Below are 20,312 nucleotides of genomic sequence, written 5' to 3'. Positions count from 1 at the left end.
ACTACAAACTACCAAAACTTACCCAAAGTGAAATAATGTCAATAGTCCTATAACTAACTGTTAAAGAAATTGAATTTGTCATGTAAAAGCTTCCAAAAAAGAAATCTCCAGGCCTGGAGGTTTTTCATCATAATTTCCACCAAACATTTAAAGAATTAGCACCAATTCTGCATAATCTTTTCGAGAAAATAGAAGAGGAGGGAATGTGTCCCAATTCATTTTATGAGGCCAGTATTACCTTAATACCAAAACCAGATAGACAGTACAACAAAGAAAACTGCAGGCCAATGTCCCTCAAGAACATAGACACAAAAGTCCTCAGCAAAGTATTAGCAAAACAATCCAGCAACTTATAAAAAAATTATATACTATGACCAAGTGGGGTTTATTCCAGATGTGCAAGGCCACTTCAGTGTTTGGAAATCAATCAGTGTAATCCATGATATCAACACGCTATGGGAGAAAAAATCAAATCACATAATCAGATCAATTGATGAAAAAAATTGACAAAATTCAACGCCATTCATGATAAAAACTCTCAGCAAACTAGGAATAGAGAGGAACTCCCCCAACTTGATAAAGAGCATCTACAAAAATGCTGCAGTTAACACCATATTTAATAGTGAAAGACTGTATACTCTCCCCCTGAGAATGGGGAAATAAGGTAAGAATGTCTGCTCTTACCAGTCTCATTCAACGTAATACTGGAAGTCCTAGCTAGAGCAACTAGTTGAGAAAAAAATAAAAGACATATGAATTGGAAAGGAAGAATAACATCTTATTTGCAGATGACGTGATTCTCCAGTAGAACATCCCAAGAATTTACCAAGTAACTCCTAGAATAAGTGAGTGCAGTAAGGTCACAGGATATAAGATCAAACACACAATTTAATATTTCTAGATACTAGCAATGAACATATGGAAACTGAAATTAAAAACACAATGCCATGTACAGTCTCTCCCAAAAGAATTGAAATACAGTTATGCATTGCTGAACAACAGGGATATGTTCTCAGAAATGCATTGTAAGGTGATTTTGTTGTTGTGTGAACATCATAGAGTAGTGTACTTATACAAACGTAGGTGATATAGCCTACTACACACCAACCATTATTGTATGGCCTATCACTCCTAGGCTACAAACCTGCACAGCATGTTACTGTAGGCAGTTACGACACAATGGTAAGTAGTTGCATATCTAAACATATCTAAATATTGGCTGGGCACTGTCGCTCACACCTGTAATCCCAGCATTTTGGGAGGCCAAGGTGGGTGGACCACTTGAGGTGAGGAGTTCGAGACCAGCCTGGCCAACATGGTGAAACCCTGTCTCTACTAAAAATACAAAAATGAGCTGGGCATGGTTGCCTGTGCCTGTAATCCCAGCAACTCAGGAGGCTGAGGCACGAGAATCGCTTGAACCTGGGAGACGGAGGTTGCAGTGAGCTGAGATCTCACCACTGTACTCCAGCCTGGGCAACAGAGCAATACTGTCTCAAAAAAACAAAAACAAAACCATATATAAATATAAAAAAGGTACTTAATACAATAGAAGTATGGTATTATAATCTTATGGGGACCATTGACGTATATGTTGTCTATTATTGACAAAAACAATGTTATGCAGCATATGACTATACTTAGGTATAAACTTAACATGTACAGGATGTGTATGCTGAAAACAACAAAATGTTGTTAATAGTATTCAAAGAAGATCTAAATAAATGGAGAGACATACCATATTTATGGACTGGAGTCAGTGTGGTTAAGATGTTGATTCCCCCAAATTAACCTGTAGATCTAATGCAATTTCTATCAAAATTCCAGCAAGATTTTTTTTTGTAGCTATAGACTAGTTTATTTTAAGATTTATAAAAGAAATCAGGAGAACTACAATAGTCAAAACATTTTGAAAACAATTTTGAAAAAGAAGAGCAAAATAGGAATCTACCCAATTTTATGACTTACTTTAATAGTTATAGTAATCAAGACAGTCTAGTATTGACACAGGAATACACATATAGATAAAGGAACGGACTAGAGAACCCAGAAATAAACCTACACAAATATGCCCAAGTGACTTTTTGACAAAAGGGCAAAAGCAATTCAATGGAGGAAGGATAGCCTTTTCAACAAATGATACTGGAGTATTTGGACATCCATAGACATAAAAAGTGAAACTCGGCCTAAATCTAACATCTTATTAAAAAATTAACTCAAAACGGATCATGGATTTAAATGTAAAACATAAAACTATAAAAGTGTTAGAAGTAAACATAGGCAAAAATTTTGGGGACCTAGGCGTAGGTGAAGAGTTCTTAGATATCATACCAAAAACAAAATCTTTTTTGTTTTTGCTCTGTCGCCCAGGCTAGAGTGCAGTGGCACATTCTCAGCTCTCTGCAGCCTCGACCTCCCAGGCTCAAGTGCTCCTTGTGCCTCAGCCTCCCAAGTAGCTGGAACTACAGGTGTGAGCCACCACGCCTGGCTAATTTTTTGTATTTTTTGTAGAGATGGAGTCTCCCTATGTTGCCCAGGCTGGTCTCAAACTCCTAGACTCAAGTAATCCACTGCCTTGGCCTCCCAAAGTGCTGGGATTACAAGTGTGAGCCACCACACCTGGCCAACACAATCTATTAAATAAAAAAAGATCAATTAGACTTCATCAAAATGTGAAGAGGATGAAAAGATAGGTTACAGACTGGGAGGAAATATTTGCAAACCACATGTCTGACAAAGGACTTGTATCTAGAATGTGTAGAGCTCTCAAAATGCAACAGTAAGAAACCAAAACAATCTAATGAAAATGGGTGAAATACACGAACAGACATTCACTGAAGAGAATATGCAGATGTAAAATAAGCACATGAAAAGATGTCCAACATCATTAGTCATTAGAGGAATGCAAATTAAAACCACAACAAGAAATTACTATGTATCTATTAGAATGGCCATTAGGATGGCTAAATTAAAAATGGTGATAACACCAAATGCTGGCAAGGTTGCAGAGAAACTGGTTCTCTCATATATTGATGGTGGGAATGAAAAGTGGTTCAGTCAGTTTGGAAAATAGTTTGGCAGTTTGTTATAGAACTATGTGCTTCTCATAGGATGCAGCAGTTATACTTTTGGACACTCATCCCAGAGAAATAAAAACTTAAGTTCACAGAAAAACCTGTACACAGATGTTCGTAGCAGCTTTATTTGTAATAATTGCAAATTGGAAATATCTTGAATTGTCTTTGAGTGGATGAATGGTTAAACAAGCTCCTGTCCAACCATACCATGGAATACTACTCAGCAATAAAACAGAATGAACTGTGGATACACACAACAACTTAGATAGATCTCAGGGGCATCGTGCTTTGTGAACAAAGCCAACCTAAGATGTTACACACTGTATGATTTCATTTATATTACATTCTCAAAATGACAAAGCTATAGACTTGGAGAGCAGATTACTGGATGCCAAGGGACAATGACAGGGTGTGGGGAAGACTGGTACCACAATAAAGGGGTAGCATGAGGGAGTTCCTTTTGAAGATGGAATAGTTCTGTATCTTGACTGTATATTGATTGTGATCCAGTGTGTAGATTTGTGCAAATCTACACATTGGATGAAGTTGCAAAGAGTTACACACAAATCAGTGTATGGAATGACTGATGAAAACGGAATAAGGTCTGTAGTGAACAGTATTGTACCAATGTCAATTTTTTTGTTTTGATATTGTACTATAGTCATATATCATCACTGAGGGAAGCTAAGTGAAGGGTTTATGGGACTCCATGCACCGTTTTTGTAAGTTCTTGTGAGTAGATAATTACTTCAAAATAAAAATTTAAAAAAATCTCCAATGGGTCTCAACCTTGGCAGCACACAAGTATCGCCCAAGGAGCTTTAAAAATCCCGATGCCCAGGCTGCATCTTAGTCTCATCTTTATCTCTGATTGTGAGTCTCAGCATTAGTATTTTTTAGGATTTCTAACTCTTGTCCTTGTTGTTTTCCATTAAATTAAAAAAATAATAACCACCACCAGGACCATACCACTTTCCCATACACTGCAGTTCTCCAGCTCTTTGTGGGTGTTGGGTGATGGGTGACAGATTACAGGTGTTTCAGTTCTTTCTCAGGAGGTCAGACTCTGTCATCCTGTTGTCATGTCTGAGGCTGGGATTTGGGGAAGCCCCACCCCCAGCTTTGAGCAGGTCCAAGGAGGCATTATCACTTGGCCTGTCTGTGGTTGGCCTGGAGACTAGAGGGCCAATGACAGAAGTAGAGTTGGGAGGAGAAAAGAAGGATGGAGGAAGAGAGAAGTGGGGGTGGAGTGTGAGAGGATGTGGGCCTCAGAGACCCTGTTGAGCCTCACCCTGGGCCTAGTCTCTTGGAGCAAGCATGTTTGAGGAGGAGAAAGAAGGGGAGGGGAAGATGAATGTTGGGGATGGGATTGCAATTTATGATAGGGAGGCCAGGAAGGGCCTCATGAAAAAGGTGATTTAAGTCAAGACTTGAGGATGTGAGGAAGAGCTTTGTGGGGATCTGGGGGAAAGAGCCCTTCGGGCAGTGGGAACGGCACGTGCAAAGGCCCTACGGAGGAGGGTGTCCCTGGCTTGTTGGAGGAACAACAGAGAGACCAGTGCACCACCACTGCCGGAGGGAAGAGGGCAGGGGAGAGCAATAGGAGAAGGGGTTAGAGGACATAGGTTATAGGGCTCCAGATCAGGGAGGGCCTTGTGACTTGTGACTCTGAGTGAGATGGGAAGTAACTGGGGAGGCTGATGCGACCAGAGATGTTTTAACAGGTTCCCTCTGGCTGCCGTGTTGAGAAAAGACTGCAAGGGGGAAGGGTGGAAGCGAGGAGAGCAGTTTGGAGGCCCTTTGCAGGAATACAGGGGAGACCAGGGGGTGGCAGTGGGAGGGTGAGAAGTGGTCAGATTCTGGATATTTCTGTAAGTACAGCCAACGGGATTTGCTGGTAAGACTGGGGGTGTGGCAGGAGAGGAAGGAGGGAGAGATGACTCTAAGGTTTTTGTCCTGTGCATTGGGAAGCATGGTAGGGATGTGGGTCTGGAATGTGGGGGCCAGGTCCAGGCTAGAGATAGGAATTTGCACAGCTGCCCGGCTGTCAGCCCAGGCCCACCACAGAACCACCTCTGGCACTACAATTCCTGTTTGATGCAAGGATGGCTGCTTTTCTTACCTGTCACCCTGTGATGTAAGATCATGCATTTAGAGCAACTTGGTAAATATTAATTTGTCAACAAATATTAGCTATTAATATCAGTATTAAGCCACTCCAAGACACTGGAGAAATACTTAGATGGTGTTTAGCAGTTTGGTACTGTAGGATTCGGATGCTGAGATGGAGTTAGGAGTAGAGGAGGTTTGTTTGGGGGCTGGGGGTTAACACCCTTGAAGGATGAGAGAACAGAGGAGCAGGGCAGGGAGAGCCTCAGGTGGTGATGCCAGTCTGTCCCGGCCAGCCTAACAGGGGGCTTCTGGACAAAAATTGCTCCATGAAAGCAAAGGGGAGATGCTAGCCAAAGGGCACAAACTGGCAATTACAAGATGAGTTCTGGAGACCTGCTGTGCAGCACGGTAACTAGAGTTAATAATCATGCATTACATACTTAAAATTTGAGAGTAACTCTTGCGTGTTCTTATTACAAAAAGGGAACTCTGTGAGGTGATGAGTCTCTTAATTAGCTTGATTGTGATAATCATTTCACGGTGTATATATATGTCAGATCATCATGTTGTACACCTTATATTAATACAATTTTTCTTTGTCAATCATACCTCAGTAAGGCTGGAAAAAAAAAAAAGAAATGGGCAGAAATGGCCAGGCTCTAGGACTGCAATCCCTAGATTAGTGACCAGCTGTTGGCTCCTCAGCGAGAGCATGGCCTCTGCTAGAAAGAAAGCTGAGGCAGATCCCAAAGGTGCAAGTTAGTTCTTTCCTTCTTCTTCTTCTTTTTTTTTTTTTGTTTGTTTTTGGAGACAAGGTCTCACTCTGTTGCCCAGGCTGGAGTGCAGTGGCGCGATCATGGCTCACTGCAGCCTCGACCTCCAAGGCTCAAGTGATCCTCCCACCTCAGCCTCCTGAGTAGTTGGGACTATAGGCATGTACCACCACATCTAGCTAATTTTTTGTTGTTGTCTTTTGAGACAGAGTCTCTCTCTTTCACCCAGGCTGGAGTGCAGTGGTGCGATTTTGGCTCACAGCAACCTCCGCCTCCCGGGCTCAAGCGATTCTCCTTCCTCAGCCTCCTGAGTATCTGGGACTACAGGCGTGCACTAACACACTTGGCTAATTTTTGTATTGTTTGTAGAGACAAGGTTTCACCATGTTGCCCAAGCTGGTCTTGAATTCCTGAGCTCAGGTGATCCGCCCACCTTGTCTTCCCAATGTGCTGGGATTACAGGTATGAGCCACCGTGCCCAGCACCAGCTATTTTTTTTTTTTTGTAGAGACGGGGGTCTCACTATGTTGCCCAGGCTGGTCTCAAACTCCTGGGCTCAAGCAATCCTCCTGCCTCGGCCTCCCAATGTGCTGGGATTACAGGTGTGAGCCACTATGCCGGCCAATTTCTTTCTTGAAGGAACATATGGGCAGTACATCTTTAGGGCTACCCAGAAGACATTTTGTTTCACTTTAGCTTCTTAACTCACAAAGGGATTTGAAATAGTATATTGCCCCACTCGCAGGCTAAGGGGTAAATTTCATCATCTTTATGCCACTGAGGGAGATGAGATAAATTCTTGAGGAGAGTTCAGGGAGAGTGAAGGTGAAGATGTGAAAGTCTCTTTAATGTGTAGTCACAACATGTACTAGCACAAAAGTCACACAAACACACAGTTATTTGTGGAATGAGGTGTATGAAGTCAGCCCGTTTTTGCTCTTAGCTGTCTATTTTGCTCGTCATGAAGGAGAGCTTTTCATTATTGTCGTACTTCCTCTGGGACCACCAGGATTTTCTCATGAAGACTAACAAAGAGATGATATCATGTGTCTGGGAGTCAGGGTGAAAAACAAAGTGGGCTTGCCTGAGTTTGTAAGCTGAGAAGTTGTGCGAGTCAAACCACATCCTGCCCTGGGTTTCTAGAGGCAGGTGGTCCCAGATGGAGACCCAGAGCTGGAGGAACCGTGCCAATGCTTTCCTAAGAGCCATGCTCAGTTCCCAGGAGGTGTGGGGGAGGCCCTGGTGACTATGTCCTCTTTACACTGAAGTTTTCTTCTAGGGAGGGCACAACTCACTGGTTGCCAGTAAAGGTTGTGAAGTTGGTTCCAGTTCCAGTTGTGGCTGTGCTGTGAACCAGCTGTGCCACTGGTGGCCATGCTGAAGCTCTTGGGGTTGTACTTTTCCTGGCTGTCAAACGAAGCCATGGTCAAGGTCTGAGATAGCTAGTGCAGGTAGGTAGTATCGGCGCAGTGGGGGCCAAGTCAAAACCAAAGAGGGACTGTTTTTGCATATCATGGAAGAAAAAGTAAATTAACATTAAAACCATGTTTAAAATATTTATTAGATGTACATTTTAGTTGTGATTATACTACAACATAATTGGAATTGATGAAGTATTAACATGTGAACATATTCTTAGCAAAGCTGGACATGTTTGGAGAGTACCTTGTCAAGAGCGTGATGCCTGCTGCTGAAGGCTTCGGTCCAGTGGGATTTGCTTTCTGACCAGATAAGATTTTATCTTAGAGACAACATCCAAAATCAATAGGCTGACAGATTATTGGTAAAAGATACATTACAGCTGTTTAAAACCATAAACGCTATCAAGTTCTAACTGCTAAGCCTGTAGTCATGTAATATCGGGACCCTCATGGGCACAGATATGAAGGGAATCAGGATGGTAGCTGTCGTTCTGTAATTGCTGTTTAACAGCCTGGCTTATATTCATGATTCAATCTTTTTTTTTTTTCTTGCTTCCACAATTCAATCCTTATTTCTGTCAGCTGCAAAATCGTGAGTGTGCGCACAAGTTTTTTTCTCCCCCAGTCTTGAAACTGGAATAATTGCCAATCTGCTTATTAAAAAAAATACATCTGCCCTATGAAAGTAGTTTCAGCTACTCTGTGTTAAATGAGTGATTACGACATTGGGCTCTGGTGGCACGTAATGCTAATGCTGAAACGCTTGAATATGGAGGTTAGTGTGGTTTCAGATGTTGAGAAATCACTTCTTTGTGCTTATTGACATTTTTCCAAGGACTGCTCTGTTATTTGGCTTAAAATGTCACATGACAGCTGATCTCTTTGGTGCATATAATCCATGCAATTATAGTGTGAGCTTCTGCTGTCAGTGGTGGTTAAAAATCCATATACCTCACTCCTTTTTTAGCCTCTGATTTTTTTAATTCAATTTAACTCATCCTTTTATTTTAAAACTTGAATTTGAATGGGTTCCATTAACAGATATTTTAAGGTGACAATCAAGTCTAGGGCGCTGCCAGCTTGAAGCTGAACACAGTCCCTAGCCCTCAAGCTGGATGTGAGATCTAATTTCGGGCATGTTGCAATGCAGAGATGTAGCTGATTTGTAAACAGCCCTTGTGACAACGTAATACAGTTGACAAGTGATGGTTCTCAGGCAGGGTGAAGTGTGTTATCTAGCTGTCTGAGTGATCACCCTGATTGCAGTTCCACCTGGGGTTCATCTCACAGAGCCACACAGGATAATTAAAGCCACAGATTCATCATTGGTAGATTCAGCCCATTTTAGTCTCATTACAGACAAATTTAGTCCTGTCTTCATTCATTATAATGAAAGTCACACGAAGATTCACTTTACTATAAACTATATTCTTTTTCCCTTTTAAATGGAACGTACAAGTGAATGTTAAAGTATAAAAGTACTTGCAAGTCACTCGCTTTGCTAATGAGAATGTATGCAAATGTGGTGCATGTTTGCCTTTCCTGGACTCAGCCCTATGACCCATCCCTGTGTCTGTCCTGATGGCAGGGATTGGTAGATGATTTATGTTGGCCCATCTCTTCCCAGAGTGGCTAGAATGGTCTTACGGACATAGAAGGACATGTTAAATATTCATCTGGTTTAATTGAATTTAATACACAATCCTTAAGATTAATCTGCACTTCTGGAGTTATTAAATGGCTCACTTTTTAGTAGCATATCATTTATTTGCTATTATTTGAGATAGTGAATTATTTAAGTAAAAAGGGACTGTTCTTTCCATGAGGTGGATCTTACCAAGCTGCTGCTGCTTTCATTTACAGGCGATTACCAATTATATTAAATTAGGAATGTGGGTAAAAGGAAGCATGGCAGTCTGAAGGTTTAAGATGTTTGGTTACTAGGTGTTGCATAATATACTGCAATCTGGGATCTGGCACTTGCTGGTTGACCTATGGTCGTCTGGCACATGCATTATTAATTATCATTTTCCATGAATATTAATGATGGTTGGATATCAGTTTAAAGAATAGTGAATCAATTAACATGTAATTTTCATATACTTTGATTTATAAACATGCACATTTTAAGATACATTTGTTTTCTTTTAGAACATTAATTTTTCCATTTCAGTTTCTCCTTTCCCTTGATACTGACTTTTTTTTTTCGAGACAAGTCTTGCTCTGTCGCCAGGCTGGAGTGCAGTGGTGCGATCTCGGCTCACTGCAACCTCCGCCTCCCAGGTTCAAGTGATTCTCCTGCCTCAGCCTCCCGAGTAGCTGGGATTACAGGTGCACGCCACCACACCCAGCTAATTTTTTGTATTTTAGTAGAGACAGGGTTTCACCATGTTGGCCAGGATGGTCTCGATCTCCTGACCTCGTGATCCGCCTGCCTCGGCCTCCCAAAGTGTGGGGATTACAGGCGTGAGCTACCGTGCCTGGCTGATACTGACATTTAATGGTGTATTGGAGTGATTTATATTTTTTCAGGACAATTTCTGAAGCGTTGCCAAAAATGCTGGCTGTATTTTAAAATTCAGGTGATTTCTGTAAGTTATTGAACAAGAACCAAGTGCTGTACACATACCTCAGTCTATTTATATTATAGTACTCTTTTCTACCATGGCCACCTACAACTTAATTTTATAATTTGAAATGTTACTGAACCATGAAAACATAAAAGAGCATATAACCAACATCTAGCTACCCACTACCTAGTTCTATCAAATGTTGTCATTTTGTCATACTTACTTCTGATCCTTAAAAAAATAAATAAGTAGACTTCTGATTTCAGCTCAGAGATGTAGAGAGCTGCAAAGATGTCCCTCCCACGCTTCCAAGAAAAAATCTGGACAGATTGGAAATTAACAGAGAACTGAGTTTGCAGAGCAAACGACCATTTCAAAATCTGGAAAGAGGTGCCTTCTGAGACACAGGACAGGACCTGAGCATTTGTTTACAGGAGCAGAAGCCACCAGACCCCATAGAAGTAGGTAGGAAGATTAAGCTAGAAAATTTGACAAATTGCTGGAGGCTGAGTGTGGGCTAACTTGAGAGTGTGAAGTCTTGAGGGCAGCAGTTGTGGGGGAGGGGGTCCTATCCCTTAGCAGGCTTTTCTTCCAGGAACCCCATTTGGCTCTAACTGGGAGGGTGAGGGAAAATTCAGAGAAAACTCATGGTGCTGGCTCAGGAACCACTGAGCAATCTACTTAGACCCTTCTCCTTTAAGGAGCAAAAGGCTTATTCTGCAGAGGAAGGCTATGGTCTGAGGGCCCTGGTGAATTAACCATTGCAGATGGGGGATGGAGCTCCCCTTCAGCCCCTTCCCCACTCCATCTCACCTAAAAAAAGGTCTTTAAGCGGGTGGTAGACTGAGAACATTGGTGATACCTGCTACAGCTGGGGGTTTGGGGTGGGAGGAGCTGTATCCCTAGGGCAAATACGTTGTGAAGCCTACACCTTCAAGACACAGGCCCGCTGTGTATATTTTAGAGACTGAGACTTGGAATATTAGAGAACTGCCCTTCTTCCCTCACCCCACCTGCAGGCTAGCAAGCCCCCAGGAATAACAGTGGGTTACAGCAGGGAGAGCTGCAAGAGACAGGCTCACACTGGGAACAGCATAAAGGAAAGCCCCAAAGCCGAGAGAGGGGACAAAAAAGGTCACTAGAGGAATTTGAAGTTTTTGATGTTCATAGGAACAACAAACCTCAACGCAGCTCAACTCCTGACTAGATTAATATCAGTTCCACACTAAGGGCTCATTTACCTCAGTATCTGCTACCTTCTATGAAATGTCTGGCTTTCAACCAAAAATTACAAGGCATGCCAAAAGGCAGGTAAAAGCAGTCTGAAGAAACAAAACACTCGGTAGAACCAGATGCAAATGCGATATAGCTGCTGCAACGATCAAAACACACATGTATCTTACCTAGCTCTGTCCACTGAGTGCCCTTTCTGTGACAGGTGCCATTTTAGGAGCCATTTCAGAATGAGCTTAACAAGGTCTGAGCTTTTAGAGAGCTTACACTCCAACAGAGTACAGAGGGCTTAACCACAGACAAGTGAAAAGATAATTATAGATAGTGAAACATGCCATGAAGAAACACAGGAGAGGAAAAGGCTAGAGTGGCTAGAGTGGCTGGTGGAGTGTGTGGGCTGTTTCAGGTGAGGAGAAGTTGGAGCCCACACGTGAATGATGAGGAAGAGGATCCTGCCATTACTAAGAGCCATCCAAGCAGAGAACAAGAAGTGTAATTGCCCAGAGGCGTGAACAAGGTTGGATCCTCCCTCGGTCTGCACTGTTGCCTTGGAAGGTAAAAACGCTATGGGCATGGTGCTGATTACAGCAAGCTTTACAATTGTGTTGCTGTCATGGCCAACCTCTAGGGATAAAGTGGTGGGTGAGTTTTCTTTAAACATGTGTAAGAATTACCTGTCTTCCTCCATTTTGAGGGAGAAGGAGAATCTGTTAGATCTTGTTTGTAACCACTTCAGGACCTGGTACAGGGTGAAAAGGAATGTGAATTTGCAATTGTGAGTAGATACTGCATCATTTATCCAGTGCAACTGTATTGTTCTTTGTACTAACTCAGCTACTCCTTACCCTCCATCCCTTGCCCCAAGTAGTGATTATTCCTATGTTATAGATGGGAAAACTGAAGCTCAGAGAGGTTGCCTGACTTGAAGATTGCAGATCTGTTAAGGGTCAACCCAGTTATTTGAACTCTGGCAGCCTGACTTCCCAGGATTGTGTTGTGAGAACTAATTAGAAGGACAGGTATTCTTAAAAGTGGAGCCTCTGATGAAAAAGAAAACCGAAAACCAAACATAGTTGTAAAATTCGCGTACTAAGTTTATGTGAAAACATTGGCTGCTGAAACTGCCTAAGGAAATGGATTTAGTAAATGCATGTTGAACTATCACTTGTTCATTTGTCATGAGTGCTTAAAATAGATGAAAGTGGGTAAATAGTTGCAACGTCCCAATTTCTGCTGTGTCTTACTACTATGAATGTTATTGTATAGTATTAATACCGTGAGGGCAATGTTGTCTGACACTTCCCTACCTGGAACATTCTGGAAATCACTTTTTGTGATCTCAATAACTGTTAAGTAATTGGTACCAGTCTAGTGGGTTGTTTTGTTTTTGAGATGGAGTCTTGCTGTGTCGCCCAGGCTGGAGTGCAGTGGCGCGAACTCGGCTCAGTGCAACCTCCGCTTCCCTGGTTCAAGCGATTCTCCTGCCTCAGCCTCCCAAGTAGCTGGGATTACAGGTGCACACCACCATGCCCAGCTAATTTTTGTATTTTAGTAGAGACAGGGTTTCACCATGTTGGCCAGGCTGGTCTCGAACTCCTGACCTCAAGTGATCCACCCGCCTCAGCCTCCCAAAGTGCTGGGATTACGGGCATAAACTACTGTGCCTGGCCCAGTCTACTGTTTTGTAGACTGCATTTTTCACCTGTTCAAATGCTTTTCATACTTTTTCTATAGTAGTGTTTATTTTTTGAGAAGATATGAGACATAAAATAAATGAACTATATTAAGTACATGACTGGAGAGGGAGACTGTTACATTGGATTAAGAAGATGCTTGTATCCATTGGTTTTTGTTTTTCACCATTAGGGGAAGAAAAACACCTTCCCAAGAGTACCTTTCTTGATACACCAAAAGGTTGCTGGTATTTGGTAATGATATATTCATTGAGGGAAATACCAGGTGAATGGAGAGTTCTTCAACCATTAGCAATAACTGAGCACCCACTGTATGCATAGTTCCTTTATCTGTACCATTCATGGGACTGCATGTTAGATGAGGAAAACAGCAAACAGCAAATTTTTATATAGCACTTCCCAGGGACCAGAGACATTAAGTAAGTTGCCCAAGGGAGCACAGATTGTAAATGGCAGGTCTGGACGTGGGCTGGTGGGTGGCTTAACTCCAGAGTCTGTGTTCTCTCACCCCTAATTGTACTACGGTATAGCATTGTCTGGGTGGCCTTGGCTACGTTCACAAACCTCAAACCAGACGGTAATTAGCATGAGGGGCACCCAAATCTGTCAGGTTCGGAGAACTTCTGGGAGTCTTGGCTGAGCTCTGTGATAGGGTACTGCGAGGTGTTTTTTTTTTTTTAATATGCAGCCATGTCTCAATTGAAACCACAACTTCCTGTGAATGCCTTATGATGTTATTTGAACAAGGGAAATAAGCACATGAATCTTTAAAAAGTTTCAAGTATATTGATTTTTAAGAATGGATGCAATTAGTAGTTCTCATTCGCTCCACGAATTATTTACCTTGGAATGCTTTGGTTCCACATAAAGCCCTTTAACGCTAAAAGATTTTGCAGGTTCTGCTGCTTTGACTGTCTAGAGCTGATTTCGACTGGTAGCTTTAAACATGCGCAGTAATGCAAGTGCCGATGCTGCCAGCACAAATGGAACAATGTATTGCTTTAATTTAAAAAACAGGCTTTGTCTCATTTTTGACTCCCTTTACATTTAATCTGACTAGTCATGTTTTCTAGGAGGATGGTGAGGGTGAGAGCAGGATTTGACTCTGTTGTTCATCAATAAAGATCCTGGAAAAAACTGGAATGTGAATTTTGATTGTGCCCTCCCATTTGTAAAGGGGAAACAAACAAAAAACAAAAACCCTAGAAGATTCTGAGGCCAGACGACCCTGTAGCCTTAGGCTGCCTAAACTCAGATGTGCCCTTCTTCATAGGATCTTGTTAAAAGGCAGATTGTGATGGCAGCGGGTGTGGGGGGTAGGGTTTGGGTTGGGGGCGGGTAGGTTTGGGGAAGCTGAGATTCTGCAGTTCTAAGAAGCTCCCAGTCGATCCTCCTTTTAGTAGCAATAATTTCTGACACTTTAGACCTAGCTCTCTATCTTCTGGCTGTGTGGGTCACCTGGGGGAGTTTAAACAACACAGTTTCTCACAGCCACACCAGACCTATTGAATTAGATCTCTGCAGGGGTGAAACCAGCAGGTATTTGGGAAAAAAAAAAAAAGCTATAGAAATCATTTGATAATACATCTGCCAGCTTTGTTTATTGGGGATGGGGGAGTAATGACAGCTTTGAAAACTTCACTGTTGGAATCAGATTGAGATGTTTAAAGTTAAGCTTTTTGACATCCTAAGGGCTTCCACTCCAAAACTACATGAGCTATCTTAGCAACCACCCATCTTGGAAGGGAACTCACTAGTTCTTTATGAGTATGTCCAAACTGGCTTAGATCAGAGAGAGTGGAGGAAAAAAAGAGTATTTAATGGTTAGCTTGCTGACCTGCCCAGCATTAGATAATGTCTGTGAAGGCCCCTGGAGTGCGTCCAGGGAAGCCGGGGCCCAAATATGGAAAAGAGAAGTCATGATTATGAGGTAGGAGTTGCAGTTACCATCGTGAATATTTAAAGTGTTATTTCAGCTCTTTCCTGCGCTCCTGGGCTTGGGGTTTCATTTCTTTTTGCTTTTTTTTTTTTTTTTTTTTTTAATATGGATTCTCACTCTGTCGCCCAGGCTGGAGTGCGGTGGCGCGATCTTAGCCTACTGCAACCTCTGCCTCCCGAGTTCAACTGATTCTCCTGCCTCAGCCTCCTGAGTAACTGGGATTACAGGCACCCGCCACCATGCCTGGCTAATTTTTTGTATTTTTAGTAGAGATGAGGTTTCACCGTGTTAGCCAGGATGGTCTCGATCTCCTGACCTCGTGATCCGCCTGCCTCGGCCTCCCAAAGTGTTGGGATTACAGGCGTGAGCCACTGTGCCCAGCCTGGGGTTTCATTTCTAGCAGTGTGTGGGGAGCCAGGACAGGTTAGAAAGAAGGGCCAGGGGATGTCTTTGTTGTGATAAAGCAGATACCACCATGGAGTTTTGCCACTTTCACGGTATGATTTTATTTTATTTTATTTTTTTGATAACTGAGACACCCCAGCAAGTGTCTTCTTAACATTTCGTAAATCTTACCATTAATCTTTTCCCCTGAGGTCAAGCAGGAAGATAAGACACCAGGTAGAGACTTAGCTTTCGCTCTCCTCAAGCTATTGTGTCTCTCTTTTAACTTGGAGTCTTTCTTTAAAACCAAGTGTTTCCCAGTGTTGCATGTGTGACTTTTCTTAGCTCCTTACATTATCTAAGGATTAAAAAAATAGGGGGCTGGGTGTGGTGGCCTATGCCTGTAATTCCAGTGCTTTGGGAGGTCAAGGCAGGAGGATCACTTGAGACCAGGGGTTTGAGACCAACCTGGCCAACATAGCGAGACCTTGTCTCTACACTAAATTTAAAAATTAGCCAGGCATGGTGGTGTGTGCCTATAGTCACCGCTACTTGGGAGGCTGGGGTGGGGGAGGATTGCCTGAGCCCAGGAGTTAGAGACCAGCCTGGACAACATAGTGAGACAATGTCTCTAAAATAAATAAGGGAAACCTCACAATCAGAAAAATAAAAAAAGTTGGACATTCCCTGTTTTCCTTTTCTGAAGCTTCTACGGTGAGAGATGTTGTGCATTGTCACCATGAACTTCTGTGTCAGGGAGGGTTGGAGCCGAGAAGCAGAGCGCTAAGTGTGATCTGGATAAGGGATTTCCTGCACGTTGTGGAAGCTGCCAGTGCAAGCTGCCCCCTGTGTCCTGTACTGAGTCTGAAGTCGCTGGAGGAAGGTGGGTGTGGATGAGAGCAAGGACTCCTGGAACCTGCCTCTGGCTCTCACGCCCCCAACCTCAATGACACAGTGCCCTGTGGGAGAGATTGGTGCCCTTCCCGAAAGAGAAAGATTAGCCCAGTCCAGTGGGCATCTGTTGAGTGTCTGCTATGTCTTGAGAGCTGTTCTGGGCCCCGGGAGAGAGCATGAGGGGAGAGACTGACCTGGAAGCACACTTTTCCAACCCGTTGTGGTGTGTGCCCAGTATGCTAAGGGAGCACAAAGGGAGGGGGACCTAAGAGCCTGGGGCAGAAGAGGAAGGAATTTGATCAGGTGAAGAGGACGGGCCAGAGCCCAGAGCGAGTGAGAAAGAGGGTATAGTGTGAGTGTGAACAGAGGCCTACAGCTTGATGAGTACCTAGAAATAAGCCTTGCCAGAGTAAAATGGGAAGCGAGGCCAGAAGGTGAGAGGGATCTTGCACGCCCTTGAAAGGAACTTGGACTTTTGGGGTAATTGGGAACCACTGAGGCAGGATTCTAAGCAGGGGTATGCCGCACCGTCACATGTGGATGGAGGAAAGTTCCTTCAATCTGTGACCTCTCCTGAATGAGCACCTGCTCCCAGGCAAGGTTTTTATTTATTTTTATTTTATTTTAATATTTTGGAGTGCAGTGGTGCAATCTTGGCTCACTGCAACCTGCGCCTCCCAGGTTCAAGTGATTCTTGTGCCTCAGCCTCTCGAGTAGCTGGGACTACAGACATGCGCCACCACACCTGGCTAATTTTTGTGTTTTCTTGGTAGAGACCGAGTTTCCTTGTGTTGGCCAGGCTGGTCTCGAACTCCTGGCCTCAAGTGATCCGCCCACCTGGGTCTCCCAAAGTGCTGGGATTACAGGCATGAGCCACCGCACTGAGCCTCCAGGCATGTTCCCCACCGGCCACCCCTCCCCGAGACAGAGCCTTGCTCTGTCGCCCAGGCTGGAGTGCAGTGGTGCGATCTTGGATCACTGCAACCTCTGCCTCCTGGGTTCAAGTGATCCTTCTGTCTCAGTCTCCCAAGTAGCTGGGATTACAGGCACCTGCCATCATGCCCAGCTAATTTTTCTGTATTCTTAGTAGAGACAGGGTTTCTCCATGTTGGCCAGGCTGGTTTCAAACTCCTGACCTCAAGGGATCCGCCCACCTCAGCCTCCCAAAGTGTTAGAATTACAGGCGTGAGACACTGCACCCGGCCCAGGCAAGGTTTTAAAAACAGCTTTGAGGTCTAATTTACATGCCATGATATTGACCTACTGAGTATCCCAGTCAGTGCTTTTTAATATATTTACAGAGTTGTGTGACCATCTTCACAATCTAATTCTTGAACATTTCCATCACCCCCAAAAGAAACCTGTGCCCATTTGCAGTCACTCTCCATTTCCACGCTCAGCCCTAGGCAACCACTCACCTTTGTAATTTCTCCTTTTTCTTTAAGGAGAATGTTTTCTGCAAATGTATTATTTACTTTAAGGAGTCTCCCAAATTATAAACTCTTACTCTTGGCTACCCGGTTAGTTACTGCTTAGCCTGTTCCTCCCAGCACACTTGAGATTGCATGGAACAGAAACCTGTCTGGGACTGCCTTAAACACAGACATTTGTTATTTTGCATAATTGGGAGGCTAGAGGTAGGGTGGACCCCAGGGGCAGTGTGATCAGCTGCTCAGTGTGACATCAGAAACCTGTGTTCTTGCTGTCTCTTCCCCCACCGTGTTGTTCTGGCAGTAGCTTCACCCAAGGGCTGGCTTCCCTGTGGTCATCAGATGGTTGTAGAATGGTGTCCATCTGCAGTGGGGCCCTTTGCTTCCTTGCTCACAGCCTGTATGTAGGAGGAGTTATTTCTTGCAGTCTGATTGGGTGAGCTTTGTTCCCACTGCCCACCCTGAAGCAATGATTGGCTTAGAATTAATTAGGCTGTCCTTCCTAGAGCTGGAAATGGGCTCCATGGGGGAATGGATGGCACCTGTGACCAGGAGTGGGCTCTGCTGGGGAAGGAGGAAGGGAGCCAGCTCTACTGGGTAGGCAACCAGCAGTGCTCACTGAGGGTTACTGACCAACCACATTGGATTGTTTGTTTCCTTTCACTTGGGGGCCTTTTTTATGTTAAATGCAAGCAAGGTGATCCTCTGATTTTGAACTTGTTATCTGGGGGAAAGCAGACCAATCCCAGTTCATCCTGGCTGAGTGACAGCGGATTTGATCCTTGATCTCAATAGGCTTGAGAATAATAATATGTGAGTATTTTTGAAGCTGACCCTAACTTTACATCTCTGAAAAGTATCAATTCAGATCTCACTAATTCAGGAGGTTCTGATAATTTGGTCAAGAACTTCGCTGAAGTTTACCTTTGAACAGTTTTATAGTGAGGGTAATATTGGTGATGGTGGTAACACTAACATATGTGGGAAATAAATGATTTGAGTAACATTCGAAAAACCTGTTTGCTTTAGGATAGAAATATCTAAATATACGACTAGAAGTAAATAGTAGAAAATCATTCCTATCTTGTTATTAAGTTAGTCCCTTGGAATCTCTCCTTGGGGAAAAAATAAAATCCTGCTCTGAATATGTCAGTATTTGAATTACTGTATGAACCTGAAATTAACAAAAATGGACTTTCAAGTATAATTCATGCTTCACTGAGCCAAATAGACATTCTGCCAGTTATTTGGACTTTATTAAATTTTACTTTATTACTTATATGTAATAAAAAATCAAGGTAAGCTTCTGCTTTGCGAAGTCATTTATTTGATTAGGAGCTGTATTTTAGAGTGCATTTCAGGGCGAGGTTTGTCCACATGTAAGTAATGAACGTTTGCTGGTGCAGCTCGTAATGGTGAGAACGGATGTTGAAGAAAGCAAACACCATATGCCCTTTGTTTCCCGTGCATGTCCTCTTCTGGAGGCCTGGGTGGAGTGTTTCAGCTGTCTCAAATAATCTCCATTTTGCTGTTACTGCAGACTCTGCGGTTCTCCAGCTCTCTCCTCTCTGATGTTAATTATAACTTCTTCCTAATTAGGTGGCTCTTCCTCCTCCTCAGTCATACAGGTTCCACACTCTCAAGTGCCAGAGATTGGATTACTTTTCACTTGATTTGCGACAGAAATAAGTGCAAAGAATTACAAAAAAACCACCAGTGTGAGTGTGTAGTGGGAGGGGCAGGCGGGTTGGGTACGGGACAGGATGCTTAGAATAATTTTGCTGCCAAGTGAATCAGAGAGACTTGCAGTTCTCGGAGAGCACGGAACTTACTCCTGCCCAGAGTTCAGACACAGCCAGAAATTACCATTTCATACTTCACAGAATGGAGGTTTCAGCAGCCAAAGCCCCAAGTGCCGCAGACTTGTCTGAGATTGTAAGTAGGCCATACATCTGTTTTGATTGTTGCGATGTCTGCATCTTTTGTAGCCTGTTGCCCGACTACTTTGTAGGCCAGGAGGGAGGCATGATGGGGAATTTGGTCTCAGGCCAGTCCTTCCAAGATGGTGACCAACACTGTTTTCCACTTGGCCCCAGGTCTCAGTTTTCTGGTTTGTAGCCGAAGGGTATTTCTTTCACTAAGCCCTTGTCTGTGATAGAAGTGGATTCTTTGGCTGAGTTCCTTTTGTAGTGGCATTTATAAAGATTTTGAATAGCTCTGTCATCTGGTTTGGTGGCTCTTTCCGTCTCTGATCACTATCGACAGCCAGGTGAGTTTTCTCCAGGGGACACTGCATACAGATAGCTGCATTCAACCAAACCCCCTGCAGGCATCCATTTCTGCAGTGAGGTACCCCTCTCAGGGGTTGGGAGCAGGTAACATTTCTGATGCAGCTGGCAGATTTGGGAATCTGGGGGGAAGCCAGGTGTGGAATTTAGCTTTCCTGTAGTGTGAAGAAATAAAGGGGGTGGGGGTAAGAATGAGATGGGAGACAGGAGAGAAAGTCAGCTTGGGGTCTGTCATGAGCACTGTCCTGTTGCCAGATGCCAACTGAGGTGTCGGGAGAGGTTCAGTTCCCCACTCAGCTAACTGTGCAGCCATGGGCTGCTAACCAAGATCTCTCCAAGTCTTACTTTTCTCATCTGAAAATCTCCATCCTACCACCTCGCAGGATTACTGGATTGTTTAAAGTAATGAATGTGAAGGCACCTGGTGCTTGGTTGCCATCCTTCTCCTTTTTCATGGCACTCTATGCCATAAATGCAAGCAGTGTGCTGGGCTCTGT

At 43.5% G+C, this 20,312-nt stretch overlaps 1 protein-coding gene across 9 annotated transcripts in view; it reads left to right on the top strand.

Moving 5' to 3' along the window:
- The window catches only part of SH3KBP1 (SH3 domain containing kinase binding protein 1), a 354,705-nt gene that overhangs the window by 68,821 nt on the left and 265,572 nt on the right, over positions 1-20,312 (top strand). The window contains exon 1 of one of the 9 annotated variants that reach the window (XM_055376724.1): positions 19,150-19,462. The exons of 7 other annotated variants lie outside the window; for them this stretch is intronic. In XM_055376724.1, the coding sequence (XP_055232699.1) occupies positions 19,412-19,462 (51 nt within the window). In that variant the 5' untranslated portion in view covers positions 19,150-19,411. Of the gene's footprint in view, positions 1-19,149; positions 19,463-20,312 lie in introns of those variants that run through there. One more of the 9 variants, XM_055376719.2, reaches the window with a different exon arrangement.

Source organism: Gorilla gorilla, chromosome X (assembly GCF_029281585.2).
Source record: "Gorilla gorilla gorilla isolate KB3781 chromosome X, NHGRI_mGorGor1-v2.1_pri, whole genome shotgun sequence".
In the NCBI taxonomy this organism is placed as follows: domain Eukaryota; kingdom Metazoa; phylum Chordata; class Mammalia; order Primates; family Hominidae; genus Gorilla; species Gorilla gorilla.
This window is presented reverse-complemented; position numbering and strand designations above follow the sequence as displayed.